The following is a 24,178-nucleotide window of genomic DNA, read 5'->3' on the forward strand; positions in this document are numbered from 1 at the left end:
ACTATTTTCTCGTACTCTTGTAATTTCAATGATATTTCCGTTGATCATCTTAAGTGACATACTGTATATATTTTATATTGTTGTACTATAAATATGTTTTACCAATAGTTAACTATTTATAATATTTTATCTAAATATATCATTTTCACACGTTTAAAAGTTTATAAAGTTCTTTCGTTTTATCATTGCCTTATATTTGTTAAAAGAACAATATTGTGTATATTTCTGGAATAGTATCAAAAATTACAATTGTGCGAAGTGCTGTATGTATAATTATAATATAATTCCATTAAAAAGAATTTTTAAAAAGCGGTTATTGATACTTTTTGAAGATGCTAATTGGAAAATAAAATACTTATTTTTAGAATATTGTATGTTAATATGTACATTTCATGCTTTTTAAATATTTATATCAATTTATATCAATTTATATAGATACAATTGAAAGCAACGTGTTAGATATTAATCATTTTAGTTACCTAATTATTAAGTATAAATATGATATTTTTTGTTTACTTGTATCTATTGATGTGAGTGAATCAATAACTATTACCGTTTCTAACATTTTTTAATTAACGAAAATTATAGAAAAGATTGTTTGTAGAAAAGATTGTGATTAAACTATATAGAAGGGACCATGATACGATGATGATAACGATTTTTTCTTAAGTTTTCATTTCGTTAATGAAGACATTTTTTCGAATTTTCATAGTTTTGCATATTTAAGATGGTGGTAATAGTTATTGAACCATTCCGTATAACAATCTAAAATGATGTAAATATATTAGATAATATAGGTATATGCCATATTCGTGTATTTCTATGTGTATCACATTTCGTCAAGATACAACTTTCGTAAAACACATTACATTTCTTTACTTTTAAACAAAATGATTATAAAGTAAGTTTATATACCCTGTTAAAGAGGCATACGCATATATACATAAATGTTACTTATAGATGTTACTTATAAGGCAATTTAGTGAGCTGCTTTGTAGACTTATTTTATATTTAATATTTTAACTGTCAAGAAGTCTGTTATATTTTGTAGTTATAATATGTTCGTATGATAGAAAGTATAAAGGGATTAAAAATTGAATGCTTTTAGAATTGATCTTGTACGACTATAAAAAAAATAAGAAAATTTAACGATTTTTATGATTGATATTTTCTCCAAAGTAGCATAGCATATAAGCATATATATTAGGACTTGGTGTACATTAGCATAGAGAACCTGATGTATATTATATAATACAATGCTATTGATAATTATTATAGCTTTGATGTGGTCATAATTATTACTTTTTACAATATATGAATATAGAATGGTCATTAAAAATCAATACGCCCAAATATTATAGATTGTTTTCAAAACTATGAAGAATGTTGAAAGAGTTTTTGTATACAAAAGACAAGAGATTAATCAATTAAATAACGGGGGAAATAAGTTTCAAGTGTAAAGTAATATAATATTTAAAGTTGTACAGTACCTTATTCAAAAATCAATGATTACAAAACGCATTTATTTAATTTGAGAAATACTTGGTCGATATATGTAAGTACATAACAAGGACATTATGTGGCGCACGCACGCACGTATTCGATAAAAACGCATATTTGAAATTCCCGCGTTAGCAATAATATCATCTAAGCAGCACCTGTAGTAGTTACATGGTAAATACTCGTGCTTGAAATGAAGTGTAATAAAGATCTATATGACAACGATGAAAATAAAAAAACCATGTTTTTAACTCTCTCTTTCAATGATTTAATATTCATTAATTTGAAGTAAACAAATATAGAATTGTATTAGTCAAGCTGTCGAAACGGTACATAAAATGTAAATGTGCAGTAACAGACAATATTAATGAATAAAATATTTCCATAAATAAAAGAAAGAAGCAATAATAATGAACTTACAACATAAAATATGGTTTGTAGTGAATTTTTATGATGAAAAATAAAAAACTTAAATGAATGTTAATTGCATAAATAAGACATTAATTAATATTATGTTAATTATAAATTAAATTTTTCAGCATGATATCAGACTTTTTTTATCCCAATATGGGTGGCGTCGAAGAGCATATATTTAATTTATCACAATGTTTGTTAGAAAGAGGACATAAGGTTGTAGTATTAACGCATTCATATAAGGATCGAATTGGAATACGTTATATGACCAATGGATTAAAAGTATAGCCTCATGCGTATAAGATATTGACAAATTTCTTATTTCTGGGAATCTATTTAATCTTTACTTTTATTTTACATTAAAGGTATATTATATTCCAGTCAGAGTATTTTACAATCAATGTATTTTACCAACGATGATATGTTCTATTCCCCTCATTCGGTATATACTAATTAGAGAAGAAATAGAGATAATACATGGACACTCTGCATTTTCTGCTTTAGCGCACGAAGGAATGTTAATTGGCAGATTAATGGGGTTGAAGGTAAAGTGCATTAATTACATTTATTAAATGTTGAACTTGAAATATGAACTTATCGAAATATTAAATAAATGAATTTATATTTTGTATATTTTGTTTTTCCAGACAGTTTTCACAGATCATTCATTGTTTGGTTTTGCAGATGCATCTGCTATTTTAACAAATAAATTTTTAGAAATTTCTTTAGCAGATTGCGATCATTGTATATGCGTATCACATATAGGAAAAGAAAATACTGTTTTGCGAGCAAAGGTTCATAAAGAAAAGGTATCCGTTATTCCGAATGCTGTAGATGCTATGCTTTTTACACCCAATATTAACAAACGAAGTAAAGAATTCAGTAAGTTACTTCGATTGTTACTTTATTATAAAAGATCTAAACAATTAACTATAACTATATGATTACTATATAAGTAACTATATGATACGTACTATTAAAATGATATAATATAAAATCTCATTGTTTCTGCAGTTACTATAGTAGTAGTATCACGATTAGTTTATCGTAAAGGAGTTGATCTCTTAGCCCATATAATACCTGAAATATGTTCACGACATAATAATGTGAACTTCTTAATTGGGGGAGATGGTCCAAAACGATGGCTTATAGAAGAAATACGAGAACGAAATTTATTACAGCACAGAGTTACATTGCTTGGAAGTTTGGAACATGCTCAAGTTAAACACGTTTTGAATAAAGGTCATATATTTTTAAATACTAGTCTCACAGAAGCTTATTGCATGGCAATTGTTGAAGCTGCCTCTTGTGGGTATGCATTTTCTAAAGCTGTGCTCAAAAACTATATATAAAAGCATTGATTTTATATTCATTTTTGACTTTTTAGTTTACAAGTTGTATCTACTAAAGTTGGAGGAATACCTGAAGTATTACCACCAGATTTAATTTATTTGGTGGAACCAACAGTACCAGATCTTATTAAAGGATTAGAGCAAGCTATGTTAGACTATGCGACAGGAAATATTAGTCCTCCGTTTGAAGTGCATAGAAGAATAAGTTTATTTTATAATTGGTTCAACATTACTAAAAGAACTGAAATTGTTTACGATTTAGTCTCTAAAGAAGCAAAGAAAAATTTAGGTCAACAATTAATAAGTTACATTCAGAGCGGTGTATTACCATATCTGTTAGTGGTATCTCTATGCTACATTATATTAAAAGCTTTAGAATGTATGGTTCCCAGAAAGGTAAACTATAAGATTTTATTTTATATTTATACTTCAAATTAGATTGACATAATATATTTACAGTATATTGACATCGTGAAGGATTATAAAGGAAATCATATAGCATCTTCAAAGGAGAAAAAATGGTAAGCAAAAAACCATATATATTTTATATATATTGACGAAAAAATGTAACGAAATTAAATGAAAGGAATTTTCAAGGAAAAAATTATACGTAATTTTGTAAATCTGCCTTATTAGGGTGGGTGTGCGTGCGTGCGTGCCTATCTGTATAATGTTTTCAATAAATTTCTCCTATTTTATAGAAAAAAGTATTAAATTATCCATCTCATTTGGAAGGAATAAGTATATAGAAATTAATGATTCATTTACGAAGTTATTTATGTTTTCTTTTAAGCTATTATTTTTTTGTACATTCATTTCTATTACATTTAATAGTTAAAATATCTAGTTAATTAAATTAAACACAACAGAGAAATATGTATTTGTAGGAAATTTTAAACAGCATATACTTTCCACACTTAATATGTGCTAAATTTAAATGCTGTTTTAAATCATACATTATTGTTTAAAATGTTTGTAAAATAAATCCAAAATGTTATGAATAAAAAATATCAATAATATATCCAAAGTATAAATGTTACTATAAATAATGTTTAAAGAAAAGGAATTTGAATTTTATATATGTTTTTATATTTTTTTTCTTATCAGTAAAAAAGATGATGCAGCAACAGAATTTTTATTTACATTCAATTATTACGTAGATTTCTAATTTTTATTTTTGAATTTCTTTTTCTATTATTTTTTACATATAAATAAAATTATGTGAAAAGCTAATATATATCTTTGAGAATAACAATTATTTGAATCATATATATATATATATATATATATATATAGAACAAATAATCAAAACTATCCAATTGAAAATATAGTAATATTTATTTTAATATATTGTCCGTTAGATACAATAATAATATTGATACAATATCAATTATCTGTTTCTGCCGCCTAATCATCATTGTATTACTGTACATTTTTCTATTTATACATAAATCTTTCATATAAGAGCCAACGGAATTCTCCTAAAATTATTTTACACAAATTCTAAGAGAAAACCAATGAACCTTAATTAACAATCATTATAATATGAGCGGTCAGATCTGTCGTAACATTCCGCGCAAAGGATAGAGTATCCGTGCCATTTTATTAATCTATAAGTTCAATTAGAAACAAAAAGTTAAAATGTCTACAAATATTTATGCATCATGAAATCAGATAGATGATTTTTTAAGCATAATATTTATGGTTATAGATAAAATTTTACTGAAGTTTTACTTAATGTAGTAATTCAATTCTGCAACGATTCCATAATGCTAGACATTTAATTCCAAAAAAAAAATACAAAATTAATGTTGATAAGATTCAGTTTTAGACATGCATTATTTTCAGTAATTGTAATTATTATTATTATTATTATATATCTTGCATTTTCTAAAATGGTTTGTAAAATTATTAACAAATGTTTTAATTTTATTATTTTGTACAATATATCTGCACTATAGTTACAAATACAAATAATTACTTTTTAAAACTTATTAAATAATAGAAAAATTTGTGTTCTGCAGATAATACGAAGTAATGCATCTACCTTTCTTGAGGGGGGAAAAAAAGAAGAAGAAAGCTATATTTATAAACATAATATAAGTTACTATTATACAGGTTAGTATGCGAAGCATAGCAAGAGCAATCTTGCTTGCAACTTTTCATTCATCATTTATTATTTGGAAACAATGTAATATTACATATAACATTTTCTTATGGATCATAGTATAGTTTATATTTATTACCATACGAAAGATTTGTTTACTGCAGAAAAAGTGCGATTTACTGTTTTCTAAATGGTTTATGAAATATAATATAAAGCAGAATTTATATATTTGCTAGAAAGTAAGAAATCCATAGGATTCATATATACGACATGCTCGATTGCTTAACACTGATGCACATTATGCTGTGCTCTGTACAATGATGAAATATATATATATATATATCTCCATGACTTTAAATAAGTTTTAACAATGTTAAATTTACCGTTTAAATACCTTTACAAGCACATATTGCTATCGACTGTGATGTTTCTATGTATACAAGTTATAGATTGACATAAATTCTTTGTATTTTATCTATGTACTAAAATGATAGTGATGAAATTTTATAAAATTTTGTCAATGTTAGATGTCGCATATCTAAAGCAAAACATTTTCAGATTATTTAATAAATTGTTGTTAAACAGTATATACAATGGGTATAGTTAGATACGGAATCTATCTTTAATCGAATAAAGAAATAATAATGCTACGCCATACACAAGTTCATAAGAGGTTCCTATTATGGAAAATAAAATGTATTAAAACTTTTTCTAGTAGATGATTCTATTCGATGACAGAAAAATTGTTTGTGTTTCATAAATTTGTTATTATATTCACAATAGAATCTTTCAAACCTTTATGACCTACAATAAATAAATAACGAACCATTTGATGAATTGAGCGTTGCACAATTTCCTCAATTTTAGTTATAATTGCACGGAATGCGCTTAAACGTCTTCTCCATAATCGCGATCTCCCACATTTATACGATCAGGTGCCGCAGTTACGCTAAAGCCAAGAATCCTATTGTCTACTTTAAACATTTTTCCTTTCTTGGGTTTCTTAGATTTTCCCTATATAAACGAATCGTATACACAACAATTATTCTGAATGTCTTAATGTTTTAATAATAAGCCAAATGCTTTTCAATAATACCTTAACTTCCTGGAATTCGGTAGGAGCATTTGGGTTTACGGCTGGTGCAGGTTTACACAAATTATCTACCTGCGCTTGAGGCCTCTGCGCCGAACGCCACTTACTTCTCTTTTCTAAAAATTGCTTTGCAAATTCTGTGCTTTGTTTATTATCCCCAAGGTACACACGTACATATTCTTTTACTTCGTATGGTGATTCAATATCTCGTAAAAATCCAACAAATGTAGGTACTAAATAGGCAAATTATGAATACAGAGATAAATATAAATTACAAAATTATTAGTTACAATATAAATGAACTACTTACTGTCAACAGAAGCTTGTATACCGCTCAAAGCCTTGTTGCACCACTGTGTAAAGTCGTCAAGCTTGGCAGTGTTTTGTTCGAATAATTTTTTTACTAGTTCTTCTTCCTTTTTTACTTTATTTTTAGTTGATTTATTATTCTGTTGTTGCTGTTGCTGTTGTTGAGGCTGTTGGTTAGAAGTAGATTTTGTTGTTGCTGGTCTTGACGTCTGTTTAGTAGTAAGAGACGATCTTTGTATAGTTGTAGGATCATCCCAAAAACCGCTAGTATTATTAGTATTAGTGGACCAAGCTTGACTATTACTAGATGAACTCGAATTAGTCCAATTCAGACATTGTGAAGCTGTGCCCCATATACCGGCATTAGGAAGGACACTAGTCGACTCTTTTTGTCCTACTTTTTCCTGTCTTTCTTTTTCTTGTTGCTAAAAATTTATTTTTGCGATATAATATTTTATAATATATCAAATATCTCGAGTTGTTTACTAAAATTATTAGAATTTTACTTACCTTATGTAATACGTTTTACATATTTTTATATATACATAATATATATGACTACAACGATACAATGCAAAATAATACCATTTCGTTAATAATTATTTTCCCCAACAATAATTAAAATGTATTTTTGTAATATTGAATATATATATATACACACACGCGCGCGCGCGCGCACACGCACACGCACATATACATATATGTATTTACCTTAGCAATGCGTTCTTGCTCCTCTTGTTGAATTTGTGTAAGACTTTTTACTTGAAGAGGTTTATTAGAAGATGTAGCTTTTTCTGCCCATTTAAATTGTAAACGTTTGGACGAATCTGCCGCTGCTGCTTCTTGTACTGCCTCTACAACTTTTTGTTGTGCTAATTGTTGTTGCATTAATTGCTGATACCGTTGCTCTTCCTATAATTATTAAAATTATTAGCAAAAAAATATTAATAAAATTGAAGTATCAACATTATTGATAAAGAATTAATTACTGCTTTTTTCTCTCGTTCTAGCCTTTGAATTTCTGCAAGTGAAGCATGAGTTGTAGGAGCAGGCGTACGAGGTGCCTGAGCCCATGGTGCTTTACTTCTTTCTTGAAGTTTACGAAGAGCTTCTGCTTCTCGACGCCTTTGTTCGGTACGTCGTGCCTGTTCTTCAGCCTCGAGCAGTTTGCGTGCTTCTGCTTCTTTCCTGAAATAACAATATAATTAAATTAGAATATTTAATAGGAAACAAATTATATATATAAAATCAATAATTTATATATAAGATAAAGATATACTTGATTCTTTCTTCTTCTTGTTTTCTTTGTTCCTCTTCTAATTTTTTCTTTTTTTCTTCTTCTTTCTTATGTTTTTCTTCTTGCTTTTTAATCTCTTCTCGTCTTCTTTTTTCTTCTTCTTGCTTCCTTTTAATATTTTCCTCTTCCTGTTTTCGTTTTTCTTCCTCTCTTTTCTTCTTTTCTTCTTCTTTACGTTTTTTCTCTTCCTTTTTCTTTTGTTCTTCTTCTTGTTTTCGCTTTTCTTCTTCTTTACGTTTCTTTTCCTCTTCCTTCTTTTTCCTTTCCTCTTCTTCTTTTCGTTTTGCCTCTTCTGCTTGTCTAACTTGTTCTTCTTCCTGCTTTCTTTTAGCTTTCTCTTTTTCAGCTTGTCTTTGTAATTCTTCTTGTTTTTTCAATTCTTCTTTCTTTCTTTGTTCTTGCAACTTAAGATTCTGTTCTTCCTAAAAACAAATAAATACACATTTAATTGTATTGATTATACATTAATAAAAGTTACTCTATATTTAATACAAGCATAATCCTTTTTTCTTAGTTGGCCACCGAGGGAAGAAACAGGGGCGATTATCTTCACTTATGACAGACTCTCCATGCAGGGATTAAATCATTGCAAATGGGTTATACTTACTAATATTTGTTGTTCCGTTTTTATTTCTTTAGCATGTAAATTCCAAAGTGTAGTAGGTAATTGTCCAGGCGGTACCGCAGGTATAGGTCCCACCTATGATACAAGTATTATGAATAAAATTGTATACATTAAGTGTAACACTTAAAAGTACAAAAACATACCTGTGTCAACCAATTTTGAGCATTAAATTGCGGAGTTATTTGTGGAGGTGAATGTGGCCAAACGGTATCAATATGAGACGTTTGCGGATGTCCACTTGCATTAACATTAAGCTGTCGTAACAATGATTTTATAGGATTATCTTCTTGAGACGAAGCAGAATTTAAATTTGGTTGTGAAATTGTAGGTACGTTTTGAATGCCGCCCATTTGTTGAATAAGTTGTTGTATAGGATCTATCTGGCCAGGATGTCCTGCAGCACCGGTTTGTGAACTAGATGGTAGATGAGGTTCGGGCTGTACCTTTGCCTGTTTGTAGTTACAATACCATGCAAATATTGTATTCATATAACATATATACAAACGTATATTAATAAAAATGTTACTAACCTGTTGCATTTGATTAAATAATTGTATAACAGGATTTGACGGTGATGGTGTAAGATGAGGCACAAATGGATTAGCAGATATTGACATATCTGGTATTTCAGAATCCTGAATAACATATTGGAGTATTAATTGGTTCTGTTCAATAGGACTTAGAGTTGCCCAATGTTCAGATTGAGAAAGTTTAGCTATAGCTGATGTTCTCATTTGTCTTAATAATAATTGTTGATTTTGTAATAAACGCATATGTTGATATTGAAGTAAAAGTAAAGGATCTTCTATCCCAGACTTTGGTAGAGTAGTAGCAGCTATACCAGCAGGTACTGTACTAGGAACAGATGGTATTACTGGTTCGGACAACTGAAAACATATTTTTCAATAACTTGGCAAATTGAAGATAAAGAATCTTGTTTTCTTTAAATTACTTAATAAATAATGATTATGTATATCTAATGAGAAAATTACTTGATTAAATAATATGCATTGTCTTATAATTTATTATTAGATGGTCATACAAATTATCATTTAGTGATATTAAATCTTATTATTTGAAGTATAAGAAAAAAGTTAAGTATAATTTATAAACACCTTGATAATAAAATTTTACAAGATTCTAAAAATGATAAAAATATATATATACACACGATACTTCGTTTAAAATATAATAGTCCAAAATATTAAAGAAAAAATTGTTTACCTTTAAGGGAGGAATGGATGGCCCTGGAATAAATGGCACTCTCCCGCAAATTTTCATTAACTCCCCTAAAGTAGTATATCTCTCATCGCAAGTCCTTCTTACCATTAATCCAGCAGTAAAATATCCAGCTTTGCACCATTCTGCCATTTCACTTGCTAAAAATGGACCCTGTACTTCACCTTGTGGATCACGATAAAACCATTTTTCTTGCACATTCGAAGATGTTTGTTGATTGCTCATAGATGGAGATATAGTTGCCGCTTTTTCTCTATGGCTTTCTTCATCGGCCATTAATGTGGCCACTAGAGCATCAGCTTTTTCCTTCATTCTATCTAGATCATCTTCTGACTTTTTTACATTATCTATTATTGATTCATGCGTAACCTTTTGTGATTCTGCTTGTATGGATAATTGTCTATTTGCAGTAGGCGTTATTATATCCTTATCAACTGCTAATTCTACAGTTCCTCTGTCATGTATCACACTTGAACATTTATTATCTGTATCATTTGATGGAATTTTATCGCTTTCGATATTATTAGTATTTACATTTGTCACTAATGATATAGTAAGAGAAGCAGACGAAGATGTAGTAGATGATAAACTTTTTGCTGAAGTATTGCTAGATGTTGAAAGAACTGCTTTATTTGGAGAATTACAAACGTCTCTTTCTGTAGTGTTATCTTTTTCTTCTATTAAACGAACAGATTTGGATTTTTCTCTATGCTTAGTACCAGTACAATCATTTATATGACGATTTTCTACTTGTCCCTGGGCTGTGCCGTATGACAAAGATTTGTTATTAGACTTTGATGTACCGGAAGCATTTCCTTCTGAGACACGTCGAGTCCTTAACTCTTGAGAATTTCTTACGTTAATAATTCCTTCATCATCATCATCGGAATACATTCCTCCATGAAATGCTCCTGAAGCATCAAATCGACCTCCGCTTTCGCTAGGATTTTCAGTCGCCCTAATATACGTATATATAAATGACACTTTAATATGATTTCATATTTCAAGAAGATTTAACATTATTACCAATCAAGTACTAGAAAATGTAATATAAATGTATAATAAATTTTGGAAAAATTACCATTCTGGAAGATTATCATGATTATCATGATGATTAGATTCCCATGTACGTGCCGTACGAGGTGGAGGAAGATGGTTCGTTTCGTGAGGAGATCTATGATTCCCACGAAATTCCCATCGTCCACCAACGCTTCGATTTTCTTCGTTATCACCTTCATTTCTATCCAGCCTGTCCCTATCTATACTACCTCCTTCGCGCCAACTATTTCTACCTATATGAACGATATATAAATAAATATAACTCTACAATTTGCTGAAATAGAATAAGTAAGGTTTACTTACCCCACTTACGCCAACCCTCATCATCTTCTCCACCATTTCTATATCGTCGCCAATTACTTTCCATAAGAGAACTTCCACTAGTCCCACGAGATAATTCTTTTCTAGGACTAGTAGAACCATTCCATTCAATTGGATCCGAGGATCCATTTCTTTCTGACCAGCCACGTTCGCTTTGAGATCTTTCAAATGGTCGATTTCTTGCCTAAATAATAGTATAGAACAATATAAAATGTTTAATTTTATCAAAGTTTAGAAGAATACATCTGTTTATGTCTTTAGAAGAGATATTACATACTTGAAAAGATTGGCCTGAATCGATGCGAATTACCTCACTAGGATCCTCGAAACCAACTGCTCTAGAATAATGAGAATATAAACCACCTCTTCCATTTCTACTTCTCCCTCCACGATCTACACTTCCACCTCTTCCACGGCCTCCAATATTAGTCACACCTCCATTCCATAAACGCTAAATATTTACATTATTTCAATATTATATTTATATATCATTGATTATCCCAAACAAAAGAAATTGATAATATTTACCACAAATAGCGTTAGAAATTGTTTTACTAATTTAAATTAAAAAATTTATTAGTCTTACTTACAGTTTCATCTTCTGTCATCTGTATAAGAGCCAATGGAAGTTGAGTTTTGTCAACGTATAATGTTGAAAACGTTATCAATGGCTCAGGTGGTTTATAATTACGGTCAAATAAAGCCAGCATCTCTTCTCTTCCATACCTATGCTCCGCTAATTGATATCGAGGAGTACTTAAAGTCGAAGTACTTCCACTAGTACCACTACTATTAGAATTTTCTCCTGAGAGATTACGCAACCTATTTACATGGATAGATTTAATATATAAATACCTATTTATTTATCATTAATTTTTATTTCCAATGATATTATGCTGACATATATTGTGTCAATAGTAAATATTATTCATTATTACGTACCAGTCAGGACCAAACTTCATAGAATCCGTCATGATGTACTATTTGCTACAAAATAAAAAAGAGAAAGAAAGAGAGAGAGAGAGAGAGAGAGAGAGAGAGAGAGAGAGAGAGAATAAAAAGAAAACAACAAGAAAAATGAGATATTACAACACAGTTTATATAATAACAAAAATATAACGTAAATTTTTAAAAATTATTGTTATAAGATTAAATATTAGCATGTTCATAAATAAACTAAATAATGTATATATATAAAAAAAAAAGAAAATGATTATTGAATATGAAGAATAGAGAAAATGTTGTATTGCTCAGCATAAAAAATATAGAATTTATATGCATTCAAATATTCTATAAAAATCTAACGATATAATAAATATTGTAAATATATAAGAAATGAGAGAGAGAGATATATATATGAAAAAGGAAAATTATAGTAAAATAATAAGTAACGCATTAAAAAAAGAAAAAAAAAAAGAAAAGAAAAATAATTAATGGTTTTAAACTTTGAGATGTTGCATAATAAAAATAATAAAAATTATTTTTATTAAAGACTCAAGGTTGAAATTTTATTTTTAAAAGATAAATGCAACACATAAAGAATAAAATAAAATAACAAAGTACACAACAGACGGTAGAAATGGCATGTTGCGAGCAATTTTCTCTAAGATGCTATAATTACAAAGTTACCTTTAATAGATAAATAAAGATACTAAATATATGTTATCATTTAATCATTCTTAATAGAGCAAATATATTATATCTTTATTTATGAAATATTGTCTAACGATGCAATTTTCTAAGCCAAGGTGGCAATATTAACCAAACTTTTTTTGTCGATACATGTCACGTTAAATCCCGAATAAAAGATTCATTTATTTAGACAAATCTTGAAAAAGTATTTATTAATGCTATATAAAATAATGATAAAAAGTTTCCAAACAAATAAAAGAAATACCTTTGTGATCTTTGAAATAATTAAGAGCAGCGATAAAACACACCAATATGGCTGATGATTTTTTTGGAATAAAGCGCATGCGGATGTAGTTGGCATGTCTGACATACAAAATTCTTCCATGCATAAAAACATTAACTATAAATGATTATATAGAGTTGACACTTGGTATAAATATTGATGCCACCATCGATGTAGTTTTCAGACGGACATTTCCTTTTCGTAACGTTCATAGTTCGTGTTTATGTGACAAAAAGCTCTTTTTCCCTTTTTCTTATATTGATTATCGTTAACTGTCTTTAACAATAAGTATTTTCATTTATGATTTCCCGTCATCGTATACCATCTACGATTTGTATTAAATTGATATTAATACAATTAAACTCTATTTAAGAATTTACAGAACAATATAATTATCAATATAATAATAGTATTTATATGTCATTTATATTACTATATTATTATTAGAATCTGAGTATGTTAGCTCTTACTCTATAAACATTTTCATTTTTCGGTACATCAAAGTCTTTGAAAAAATTAGAAAAAATTCATATATCATCTTCAAACTTTATAAATTGAAATTATATAGAACAAGAGATTTAAACAATAACTTATTGTTTAGAATTGACGCTCTACTGTATTCAAATATTTCTCTTATAGTCAAAGATCATAAATTATGAAAATGACTCTAAGAGATTCGTTAGATAAAATCGTATACTGATTGGTTACATTCAATAAATCACATGCTGATTGGCAACCAATGTTATACGACAAAAATGTAACCACATACTGTTCTAGCCATTCAAATCTAGTATAATAGTTTTTTTCGTAATCAGAAGGGAATATTACCGCCGATCCTGTTCTAAGAACTTAAAGTATGAAAACGACAGCAGCGCGCTCGTGTCTCTTTACATTATGTTCAAAATACATACAACAAAAATGCAGATATCACTTAATCATGAACTAGCAGTGACTCGCATTACGGTGTAACAATAATAGTATTAATCTAAAATGAAACGTTATGCGTTATCCAGCAGAACTTTTTAATGTAATTTGGTTACTTTCTTTATTAATTTTATACAGCAATGCTGCCGATAACACATATGAAATTGACTGTAGTAATTTGCGAATTGGACAATACATCTGCCCTCATCCCGATTATGATTTCATAGATAAAAAGACTCAACAACCTAAAGGATGTACGAAAGATAATAAAGCTAGAGGTAAATTTAATTATATATTCATATATTTGCTTATAATATTTATATTACTTATATTTATCATTTGTATCAATAACAGTATTAAGCTTTTTAATATTTCATCTTTATATACTTTTTCTTAAAATACACTCTGTATGCGTATATAGAGATCAATAGAAATTAGAATTATGTAAACTTAATGAATAATAATGAATAATTTAATTTTTCAGTTTTATGTCTAGCCGCAGATGGGCTTATTTGTACAGAAACGAGGAATAATACTTTTAAAAAGGATATACCTTGTAGATGGACGTATGTGTTGTTGTGTATACATACATTATTAATTTATATACATTAATTAACACACATAATTTATCACAACGAATATTCTTTTATAATCATTTACAGTAATGGATATTCCTTTGAAACAACTTTACTATTGTCTATATTTTTGGGTATGTTTGGCGCGGATCGATTTTATCTTGGATATCCAGCACTTGGATTGTTGAAATTAAGTACCTTAGGTTTTCTCTTCCTGGGTCAATTTGCAGATGTTATATTAATAGCAACGCAGATTGTTGGCCCAGCAGATGGTTCGCATTATGTTATGCCATATTATGGTGCCGGAATTAATATTGTTACAAGTAATAACTTCACGTACAGAGTGCCACAATACGATAGTTGATTTTGTTCTTACAATGGCAGCACAGAAGTAATCATTATTTTAAGAAATTCTATAACTATTGCATCTACCACGAGCAATGATGAGCAATGATCTTCTGCATATAAGTTCTATTATCTTAAATTATATTTGGATGTATTATTCTTTATATTAATGCTATAACAAGTCTTATCAAAAAAGGCTATCTTGTAGATATGTTTTTCAATGAAAAATTGTATATAATTCAATAAATTTTTGTTTTTATTTATAAATCATCCATTTGAATTTTTTCATTTTATATACCATAATACTCTGAACTTTTATTTATTTATTTATTCATGACATGCAACATCTTGATATTTTCTAATATCATGATTTTTGACAATTCAACACGAATGGTATCCGAGCTCTAAATAATATCTCTCATTTTCTTTCGTTGCTTGTTTATGGACCAGCTATACAATTACGAAGTTCCATATTGTCATCTAGGAATGTAATGACACCATTGTGCTTCTCTAGATCTTCGAGAGTATGACTGATAGTTCGCCGATTAAGTAGCCATGGTTTTGGAGGAGGTGTTTGAGGCAATGGTCTAGATTTAATTGGATATGGTGCTCGATATTCAATTTCTGTTGTGGTTCGATAATCTATGCAGCGCATATCTTCAGGATTATAGATTATATCCTCTAACTTAAGATCTTTCTCATATTCTTCCCTTTTTTTCAAAGTTACAAGTTTTTAAATTTTTCATACATTTAAGTGTATACAAATTTTACTTACTTGATCCTTGCAAGAGATAGCATCTTAAGATAACTTCTATGCGGCTGCATCGATTTGTATAAATCTTTGAAATTTATTTGAGATAGCATAGCACGAGTTTCAGATACACCTATAGGTTCGTTTAGTGAGCCTAATCGTCTGTAAGTTGAATTTTGAAGATTTCCTTTTGGTGGAAAAATATCCTTATTATCTTTTGGTTCTGCCAACGTATTCATTTGCCTATACAAAAGTACAAGATATAATATTTTAATTTAAATTGCTTCGAATACGGTATATATGTACAATAGTATGGGGTCACAAAAGTGTTCGAAAATCTAGAAATCTCAATCAATTAAACAATTAGTCCAAGAACCCGTGAGTGCCAGACCTTCGGATTTTCATAAAAGCTGAAAATTTTTCTATGTGTGTCCCTAATACAGGTAAAAATGATCCCCACCCATGAAGCTGAGGCAGCGGTGGCTTTGGCAGGTAACAGGTAACAAAGGTGTATAAAATTCCATCTCAAATTTATCATAAAATAAAACTGAATTTTTTTATATTTGATTCATAATAATATCAAAACTCGCGTTGCGAGATTATAGAGAGATAATTAAAGAGAGGAAAAAAAAAAATAAAATAAAAAAAAAATAAAAAAAATAAATAAATTAATATTTAATTCAGTTTTATTTTATGATAAATTTGAGATGGAATTTTATACACCTTTGTTACCTGTTACCTGCCAAAGCCACCGCTGCCTCAGCTTCATGGGTGGGGATCATTTTTACCTGTATTAGGGACACACATAGAAAAATTTTCAGCTTTTATGAAAATCCGAAGGTCTGGCACTCACGGGCTCTCGTGCTAAATGTTTTTGTAGTAAAACTGCAAACACTGTAAATTCAATTGATAAAGAGACATTGCTTAGGAAGCTTATGCTTTGCTATGACCCATTCGTGACCCTTTCGTGACCCTTTTCCGGTACATCTTTGCAAGGAATGTTTAATAATTTCTGCAAATATTATTTGATTCACTTCAAATTGTGTATACATGATATCTCAATAGTTGTGTATTATAGTAGTTGCAACATTATTTTCAAAAATTAAGTCTCTAACATGCATATTTTTATTCTTTAAACGTTCTAACAGTTTCGTGATACACATATGTATGTGTACATATACACACTCTAAGGTGTTTTAATATAATAAGGTATAATAGTGAAGGAGGTGGAGTGTGTTTGTCGTCACTACGCGTATAACGATGCCAATATTTACTTACCAATCATGAATTTTGACTTTTTTATTATATGACGCGGGTACATTAAATTGAATGGGTTGAAAATCTTCAGATTCGTCATCGCAGGGTAGATAAATCGACTGAAATGCACATTATACATAAATTTATATTTAATTTGTATTATTGATTTTCGATTAACCTTCAATTTAACTCACATTTATTTGTCCTCTCTCTCTCTCTCTCTTTTTCATTTTGATAAATTTATATATCGAATTACTGCTGTTATTATTACTATCAATAAGATAAATAAAAGTGATATTTTTAAACTATAAAACGTATCATTAAACATGTAGATCATACTATTCCTTTTAAAATATGCTACGAAAAAAACATTGTTGGACCCAGGCGATATGTCTTTTTTTTCTTCCAAGTAACTCGATTCTATACGTTTTCAGAACTTATTTTATAAATTCAAATTGTACAATTGTATTCAAATGGAAAATGAGAATTGATAAATTAATTGAATCAAGAGACGAACAAATAGGCGAATAGTAAAAAAATAATGGTCAAACCAGAAGTTTTAGAAGACAGAAAAAATGCACAGGAAGAGAATATAGAACAACAAAAAGAAAGAATTTTCGAGAAAGAGTTATTTTTTCAGTATATTCTAGCAGGAAAATATCACAAATATGGTGCTAAAGATAAATTTATTTATTCTTTATACAATGATTTATTGGAAAATTTTGTAACCAAGTAATTGTCTCTTTTTCTTTTTCATTTGCCTAGTTTATTTGAAATTATTACTTTACATTGATGTAGATTGGACGTATATTTGTTATTTAAGAAATTTATTACCCCACAAATATGTAATAATAAAATATGCGGAATTCTTAATAATGAGGATGAAAATGAAAATAAGTCATTAGAAGATATTAGAGAGACGAAATTTGATGAAAACAATGATCTTATAAGAGATAGAACAAATAAATTAAATTTAAAACCAAGTTTAAAAGACGAACACATTCATTTCTATTTTCTCAATAATAATAGCTATTGTGGTTGTACAAGTAGAAAAATGATGAACGGTGAAGGATTATATAAATGGCATCATGGTATACAATATAAGGTTCAATTTCAAAACGTTTTCATCATAAGATCTATTTTCTTTGCAAAAATTACACTACGTAATTTATAAATATTAATTAACTAAGTTGTTAATAGGGTCAGTTTAAGGAAAATCAAATACAAGGTAGAGGACTTTTAGAATGGCAGAGCAATTGTTGGTACGAAGGAGAATTTATGAAAGGTTATCGCCATGGTAAAGGTACACTGGTGGACAAAGATCATTATCGTTTGTATATAGGTCAATGGCACATGGGATACAGGCATGGAAAAGGGTTTGAAATTATTTTATCTACATTCTCCAAGTATCGTTTTAATTGGTTTTGGGATAAGTTTTTTAATTATTAATGCTATTCATTTTTTTTTCTTTTTATATATATATATATATATATATAGTTACTGTTGTTACGCTGAAGGTGACTCATATGACGGTGAGTGGTCAATGGGTAAGAGAAATGGTATAGGTTTTTATATTTATTCAAGTGGAGCTCGATATAAAGGCCATTGGAAAAATGATTTTCGACATGGAAGTGGAATTATGGCATGGCCCAATGGCGATGTTTATCACGGAGAATGGAAATGCGGAGATATACATGGGTCATTAATTATTCCTTTTCTCTTTTTCATTACTAAAAATTAACGTGATTGATATAATTTCAATAATTAATAGTTATGGTGAATATATATGGCATGGCTTTTGCAACAAGAATTTCAGTTGGCCACAAAGTATTTTTTATTTTGGCAATTGGTATCGCAGTACAAAACATGGAAAAGGTCAGTAAATTATTAATGATTACCTTTGAAGATATTAATACAAATTACATGAAATTAATACATTGGCCATTCATTTGAAAAAATAATTCTTCATTGTGGTGCACTTATAGAATTTTATTTAATATGATAGATATGATAGATATGATAGATATAATAGATATTTTCAATTATATGTACAAGTAAAATATACCAGCGAGATAAAGTTTTCTGACATTGTAAATAAGTATAATATCAGATTTTTACTGACAATCTCATTATCATAAATATATCACATGTATGTACGTAACTGAATAATAAGTAATAATTTAAGGCTATGTCAGCGTACTTATTTTGACTGTAAAATGTTTTTTTTTTTTAATCATTTCGAATAGGTTTATTGAAGTTGAACTCAATGGGTGGTGTAAAGTATTTTGGCCATTGGAAATATAATAAGAAACATGGTTATGGAATGATAATTGGTAAACTTTACTCTTAATCTTTTTAAGTCTTTAATTATAAAAGACTTTATTTTAAGTAAATAGCCTCAGAAATTTTAAAATGTATCATAGTAATGATTTATAGGAAATAATGGAGAATTAATGGAGGACCAACCTTTATATTCCAAAGATATTCTAACTTCTTCGTAAGAATAATAAAATTTATGTTTTTAACAATCAATAGGTGAAAAGGTCAAATAGTTGAGAATTGATTGTTTATTTATTATTTATAGACATGCAAATAAGATATCAAATATCCTGAAACCTCGCACAGCTACAATTTTAAAGCCAGAACAATTTCCATCCTTATCGTACCATATAAATCGTTTAATTAAACTATCATCAATGACAAACTTTTCAGTTTGTTCTCGTTCCTTAGGAAAATGCTATGTTTGCAAAAAAAAACAGTTATGCTCTTGTTTGCTTCAATTTTCATTTCAAATAAGGAATGATCCAAATATTCCCATAAACAGTATCGATATAAAATGGCAATATGAAAAACATCAAATATATGATTATTTAACAATGCACATGTTACAAATACGACATGTCTATGATATTTATGCAAAATTATTTAACAAGGAAGAATCTAATTGTAAGTGTCATTTTGTTATGATTAAACTGACACTTTGGCAATTATGGCGTGATTGTAACATAAATATCAAAGGTTTCAGTCTAATTGAAATTGATAATTATTTAGGTCAGTAAATTTTCATGATTATTTGCATTTTATTAACTGATGGAGTATATATTGATTTATACCCACCCACCCACACACACACACACACACATATACACATTTATAAAATAATATATTACGGTCTTTAGCTGAAAATGAATCAAGTTTTATAAAAAAGCCATATTACCCATTCGAACAAATTGAAATCTGGCAATTTCTGCATGCTTTGCTTGAAGTTTCATGGCGTATTTATTACTGGAAAAATAATCAAATAAAAATAAAAATAAAAAAACAGTGGGAACACGGAGTGTTAGCTAAATGTCTAAATGAGTTTCTCACACATGATGTGTATCCCAATGTTGGAAATTTTATTGGTATGTTTCATTAAGTTTATATGTATTTAATTACAAGTAAGAAAATTTTATGCTAAGGTTATTTTACTGAATAATATACAATTCATTCTACATTATTACCTTCTTTTTCTATTCTTCTATGTTACTCAATAACAACAAATAAACATAAAATAAAAAATATTAGATATGCAAAATTACTAATGTAAGAAAAAGAAAAACTTTTTGGGGATAACCTAATATTTTTAAATGATTTATATATTTCTTGATAGGTGTGATTCCACGTGAATATAATATTTTTCTACCAATTAATTCTATATATAAACTTTACAAAAAAATAGGATATCCACCAACTGCAACAGATCTGTTAATAGCAACTATTAGAAATCGTAAAATAGGTGCTAATATATCTTCAATAGCCCAAACTACTTTAATTATGCCAGAATACATTTTCAATGGATTAAATTGTGTTATAATTGGCGAAAGAATTCATTTTCTTTCAAGAGGTGATAAACCTCCTATGCAAACTAATTATAAAATGCAGAGAATTGAAAAATGGCAGAGTAATAATACAAGAGAATTATTCATTTTCCAAGAACTAGGACCAACTAAAATAATACAGATTATGACAAGAGTCTGTCCTTTAATCAAGGATAATGATCATCAAACAATTCTTAACATGAATTATTTATTAACATTTCTTGAATTTTATGAAATCATATTGCAAGCTGCAAAGTGTATAGTAGAATCTAGGAAGAATGAAAATGTTTCGACATAAAAAGGGTAGATTCTTTTGCACTATTTATTGTCAGTCAATGTATAATAATGTTTTCAATTACCAAGTGAAATGCTTGTTAACACATTTTGTACATGTTAAGAATTGCTTATTAAAATGTATGTTCCACATATTATGTTTAACTTTGTAATTAATTCAAACTTTTGATTTCTTTATATATTTAAATGTCTGGTTTCTTAGCAGTGTAAGTACAGTTTTAAAGTGTCTTACCAAATATTTCACGATGACTGTATTGTCTCTTTCTACTTATCGTAGTTGAAAGTAATGCACACTCTATTCCAGTAAAATCATTTTACATTTCTACTAAAAGAATAGGTTTATTATTGCTATGAGAGAAAAAAAAAGCAACAGTCTTGTATAAGTAAGAAAGGAATATTATATTACTTCACATATTATACAGACAACACACACACACATATTATACAGAATTTAGAAATAAACAGGTTCTGTCTCAAATTATTTCTTATCATTGAAGCTGCATCAGATTCGCATAACATTTCACTTAGAATCACATCGAAGGAAAAATTAGTCAATACAAATGTTTGTATCATTAGCCTCAGGAAATTGAAATTTTTATCTATTGATCCCATGCTGTAATGAAGCCTTCTTCTTTGCTGAGTAACGGTCTTCGATTGGAATTGAGATTGTAGAGCTTTGTATTTATATGTAAATTATTTAGGAAAAAAATTTATATATGAATCATAACAAATTTTCAAAGAGAAGAGAATGATGAGTTGAATTAAAAAACAAAATAAAAAATATATATTTTACTAGTTAAAGGAATTCAAAAAAATAAATTATAGATATCTACCTCACTATTGTCTGATATAATAACTGGATGAAGAGGAGAATGACTGAATTCATCCGTATTGTCAAATACAAATCAAAATGTTGTCATTGTTGAATTAGAATATAACAGAGTCGCACAGTAAGCTAACTAATTTAATTATTTTTATCCTGAATTGCAGATAACAATAATGAGTAAAAGAAATAAATTAAAACTAATAAAGGATCCTAGGCACTTTTATACTGCATAACTTACAATATGTATACTAAATAGAATACACTATATATAACCTATAAAATTAACTGATGTGGTCATTTTTAATTTGACATAGCGGTAATTTTCAACAGTAATATTTAAAAAATTATAATTTTTATTATTTTATTTCTAAATTCTGTATATAATATGTGTGTGTGTTATCTGTATAATATGTAAAGTAATATAATATTCCTTTCTTACTTATACAAGATTGTTGCTTTTACCTTCTAAAATTTTCCACTTTGATCATTTACTTTCATCATTGCTATATTCTTTTTGTATAATATTTCTTTATATAGTGCGCTTGTGCCTTGAATTTGTGGTTGCGCATGTGTATAACATATTTTTAACAACTTTTTAATGCTAGACAGAAGTACATAGAAGCTCACAAGTCCACTTTTCGCGTAACTACATTCATCTTAGTTACTAACCTGACCATAGTAGATACTTAATGCGATGACGGTACAATGCTATAAAAGAATGCAATATTCTTTTGATAGTATATGATAATATATGACATATACTTTGATAATATATATAGTATAGTTATATTGTAATATAGAATTTTATATAATTATATTTAATTTTTAATATATAAACATGTGTGTGCCTTCAGAAATGCATTTAAATATATATATATTTTAAAATGAAGCAATTTAAGACAATCAAATAAAAAAGAATCCAAAAGGTTTGATGATAAATCCAACGACGATTACCTGTAACAAAAAGAAAATTATATTAATGATACTGTTGATGCGACCGATGCCTTAATCGGTACTCCAGTGGATAGTAGTGAATCGAAAAATGCCCTTACGAGTGATATCGAGATTCCTTATTAATGGGAAGGAGGATAGGAAAATAAAGAACACAATAACAACTTTATTTGAGCCCAATCAGTACTAAAAAGTACGCTTTATTGGCTCGTCAGGGAAAAGCCTTTCGGCATAAAAACCCTGGTTGAAAACGATGAAGAAGAATCCACAAATCCGGATAATTCTGGCCACGTGCAGGACCTTTGTCCCTTGTCGCTGGCCGAACTTAGATGATATGGTATTACGCAATACAAAGAATTCTCCTTGAAGTAGTTCTCGCAAGTCTCAGCTAGATGAATCTCGAGCGATGAATCCAGAGTGACAACCGGCGCAAAAACGCGCTGGCTTTTATACCAAAAGGCGATGCAATGCTGCACCAATCACCGAAAAGTCCGAGCATAACGCGGCTGTCGATACATATGATTGGCGTGATAAATGTAGTGGGAGAACGCGAGCTAGAATAAAGAAAGAGCCCTTGCAGGCATCTTAGCGCTACCGCGGTTACCACTAAAAACAACGATATTGCTTTGTCGCACGCGTCTAACGCTTTGGCAGGGCCGTACGCGCCTAGGTGCTTCGCCCTACTCACTCGTTGCGTGGGATACGCAACAGATACAATCAAGTGATACAATAGCCTGACATATAAGTGGTCCAATTCGCAGATGCACTTTTCAATTGAATCCTTTATTTACTTTTTATCAAATCTCTAATTACCGTTGCAATAAAATTAAATTTAAACGCGTGATTTTACATTTATATAAAGTAAATAAAAATATAAAGAAATAAGAAAAATAAGAATACTAAGTTACTAAAAAAAATAATATCTATTAATTATTACGAAATTCTTTTAAACTGCATTATAAGAAAATAGAAAAAAATTGCAAATTTAATAATATACGATCAAAGTGAAAAATTTGAAAGACAAAACAAGAAAAGAGAAATTACTGTAATATTTACCGAACGTTATTTAAGCTTCAAAATTTAATAATACAAAAATTGTAATATTTCTGACTCTAACTAAACACATATGCATCTTTTGGACGATATGGCACACAGATTTGATGT

At 28.7% G+C, this 24,178-nt stretch overlaps 5 protein-coding genes across 15 annotated transcripts; 3 read left to right on the forward strand and 2 right to left on the reverse strand.

The window, feature by feature from the left end:
- Positions 1 to 148: 148 nt before the first annotated feature.
- Positions 149 to 5,466, forward strand: LOC122514210 (phosphatidylinositol N-acetylglucosaminyltransferase subunit A). 4 transcript variants are annotated; one of them, XM_043630885.1, is made up of 8 exons: positions 149 to 1,933; positions 2,040 to 2,196; positions 2,280 to 2,459; positions 2,562 to 2,796; positions 2,929 to 3,226; positions 3,302 to 3,662; positions 3,705 to 3,787; positions 5,291 to 5,466. In XM_043630885.1, coding segments are annotated over exons 1-8 (1,338 nt in total). In that variant the 5' UTR covers positions 149 to 1,910; the 3' UTR covers positions 5,292 to 5,466. The 4 variants fall into 4 exon arrangements, with proteins under 4 accessions (XP_043486820.1, XP_043486818.1, XP_043486822.1 ...); XM_043630887.1 differs by having other exon boundaries at positions 151 to 1,933; positions 3,726 to 3,787; XM_043630883.1 differs by lacking the exon at positions 5,291 to 5,466 and having other exon boundaries at positions 3,705 to 3,962.
- Positions 5,467 to 5,976: 510 nt separating this feature from the next.
- LOC122514203 (GRB10-interacting GYF protein 2) lies at positions 5,977 to 13,316 on the reverse strand. 2 transcript variants are annotated; one of them, XM_043630868.1, is made up of 17 exons: positions 13,214 to 13,316; positions 12,259 to 12,303; positions 11,907 to 12,138; positions 11,594 to 11,767; positions 11,299 to 11,500; positions 11,018 to 11,228; positions 9,922 to 10,894; positions 9,228 to 9,584; positions 9,030 to 9,146; positions 8,841 to 8,951; positions 8,680 to 8,772; positions 8,055 to 8,494; positions 7,765 to 7,963; positions 7,487 to 7,687; positions 6,777 to 7,200; positions 6,470 to 6,699; positions 5,977 to 6,387 (listed from the first exon to the last, which is right to left on the reverse strand). In XM_043630868.1, the coding sequence occupies exons 2-17, from the start codon at positions 12,288 to 12,290 to the stop codon at positions 6,262 to 6,264; spliced, it is 4,122 nt and encodes a 1,373-aa protein (XP_043486803.1). In that variant the 5' UTR covers positions 12,291 to 12,303; positions 13,214 to 13,316; the 3' UTR covers positions 5,977 to 6,261. The 2 variants fall into 2 exon arrangements, with proteins under 2 accessions (XP_043486803.1, XP_043486802.1); XM_043630867.1 differs by having other exon boundaries at positions 8,841 to 9,146.
- Positions 13,317 to 14,192: 876 nt separating this feature from the next.
- LOC122514216 (TM2 domain-containing protein CG10795) lies at positions 14,193 to 15,342 on the forward strand. Its single transcript, XM_043630902.1, has 3 exons — positions 14,193 to 14,433; positions 14,640 to 14,721; positions 14,818 to 15,342. Exons 1-3 carry the CDS (start codon positions 14,232 to 14,234, stop codon positions 15,092 to 15,094), a joined length of 561 nt encoding a protein of 186 aa, XP_043486837.1. The 5' UTR covers positions 14,193 to 14,231; the 3' UTR covers positions 15,095 to 15,342.
- A 46-nt stretch (positions 15,343 to 15,388) lies between these two features.
- On the reverse strand, positions 15,389 to 22,862 carry LOC122514215. 6 transcript variants are annotated; one of them, XM_043630899.1, is made up of 6 exons: positions 22,526 to 22,862; positions 21,470 to 21,559; positions 20,301 to 20,368; positions 17,105 to 17,202; positions 15,851 to 16,069; positions 15,389 to 15,785 (listed from the first exon to the last, which is right to left on the reverse strand). In XM_043630899.1, the coding sequence occupies exons 3-6, from the start codon at positions 20,334 to 20,336 to the stop codon at positions 15,515 to 15,517; spliced, it is 624 nt and encodes a 207-aa protein (XP_043486834.1). In that variant the 5' UTR covers positions 20,337 to 20,368; positions 21,470 to 21,559; positions 22,526 to 22,862; the 3' UTR covers positions 15,389 to 15,514. The 6 variants fall into 6 exon arrangements, with proteins under 6 accessions (XP_043486834.1, XP_043486832.1, XP_043486831.1 ...); XM_043630897.1 differs by having other exon boundaries at positions 21,470 to 21,562; XM_043630896.1 differs by having other exon boundaries at positions 21,470 to 21,585.
- LOC122514209 (radial spoke head 10 homolog B-like) lies at positions 17,196 to 20,558 on the forward strand. 2 transcript variants are annotated; one of them, XM_043630881.1, is made up of 8 exons: positions 17,196 to 18,188; positions 18,284 to 18,459; positions 18,581 to 18,781; positions 18,855 to 18,958; positions 19,330 to 19,416; positions 19,520 to 19,580; positions 19,668 to 20,134; positions 20,263 to 20,558. In XM_043630881.1, exons 1-8 carry the CDS (start codon positions 18,138 to 18,140, stop codon positions 20,499 to 20,501), a joined length of 1,386 nt encoding a protein of 461 aa, XP_043486816.1. In that variant the 5' UTR covers positions 17,196 to 18,137; the 3' UTR covers positions 20,502 to 20,558. The 2 variants fall into 2 exon arrangements, with proteins under 2 accessions (XP_043486816.1, XP_043486817.1); XM_043630882.1 differs by lacking the exon at positions 20,263 to 20,558 and having other exon boundaries at positions 19,668 to 20,170.
- Positions 22,863 to 24,178: the final 1,316 nt, after the last annotated feature.

Source organism: Polistes fuscatus, unplaced genomic scaffold, assembly GCF_010416935.1.
Source record: "Polistes fuscatus isolate 324 unplaced genomic scaffold, CU_Pfus_HIC Scaffold14, whole genome shotgun sequence".
Taxonomy (NCBI): domain Eukaryota; kingdom Metazoa; phylum Arthropoda; class Insecta; order Hymenoptera; family Vespidae; genus Polistes; species Polistes fuscatus.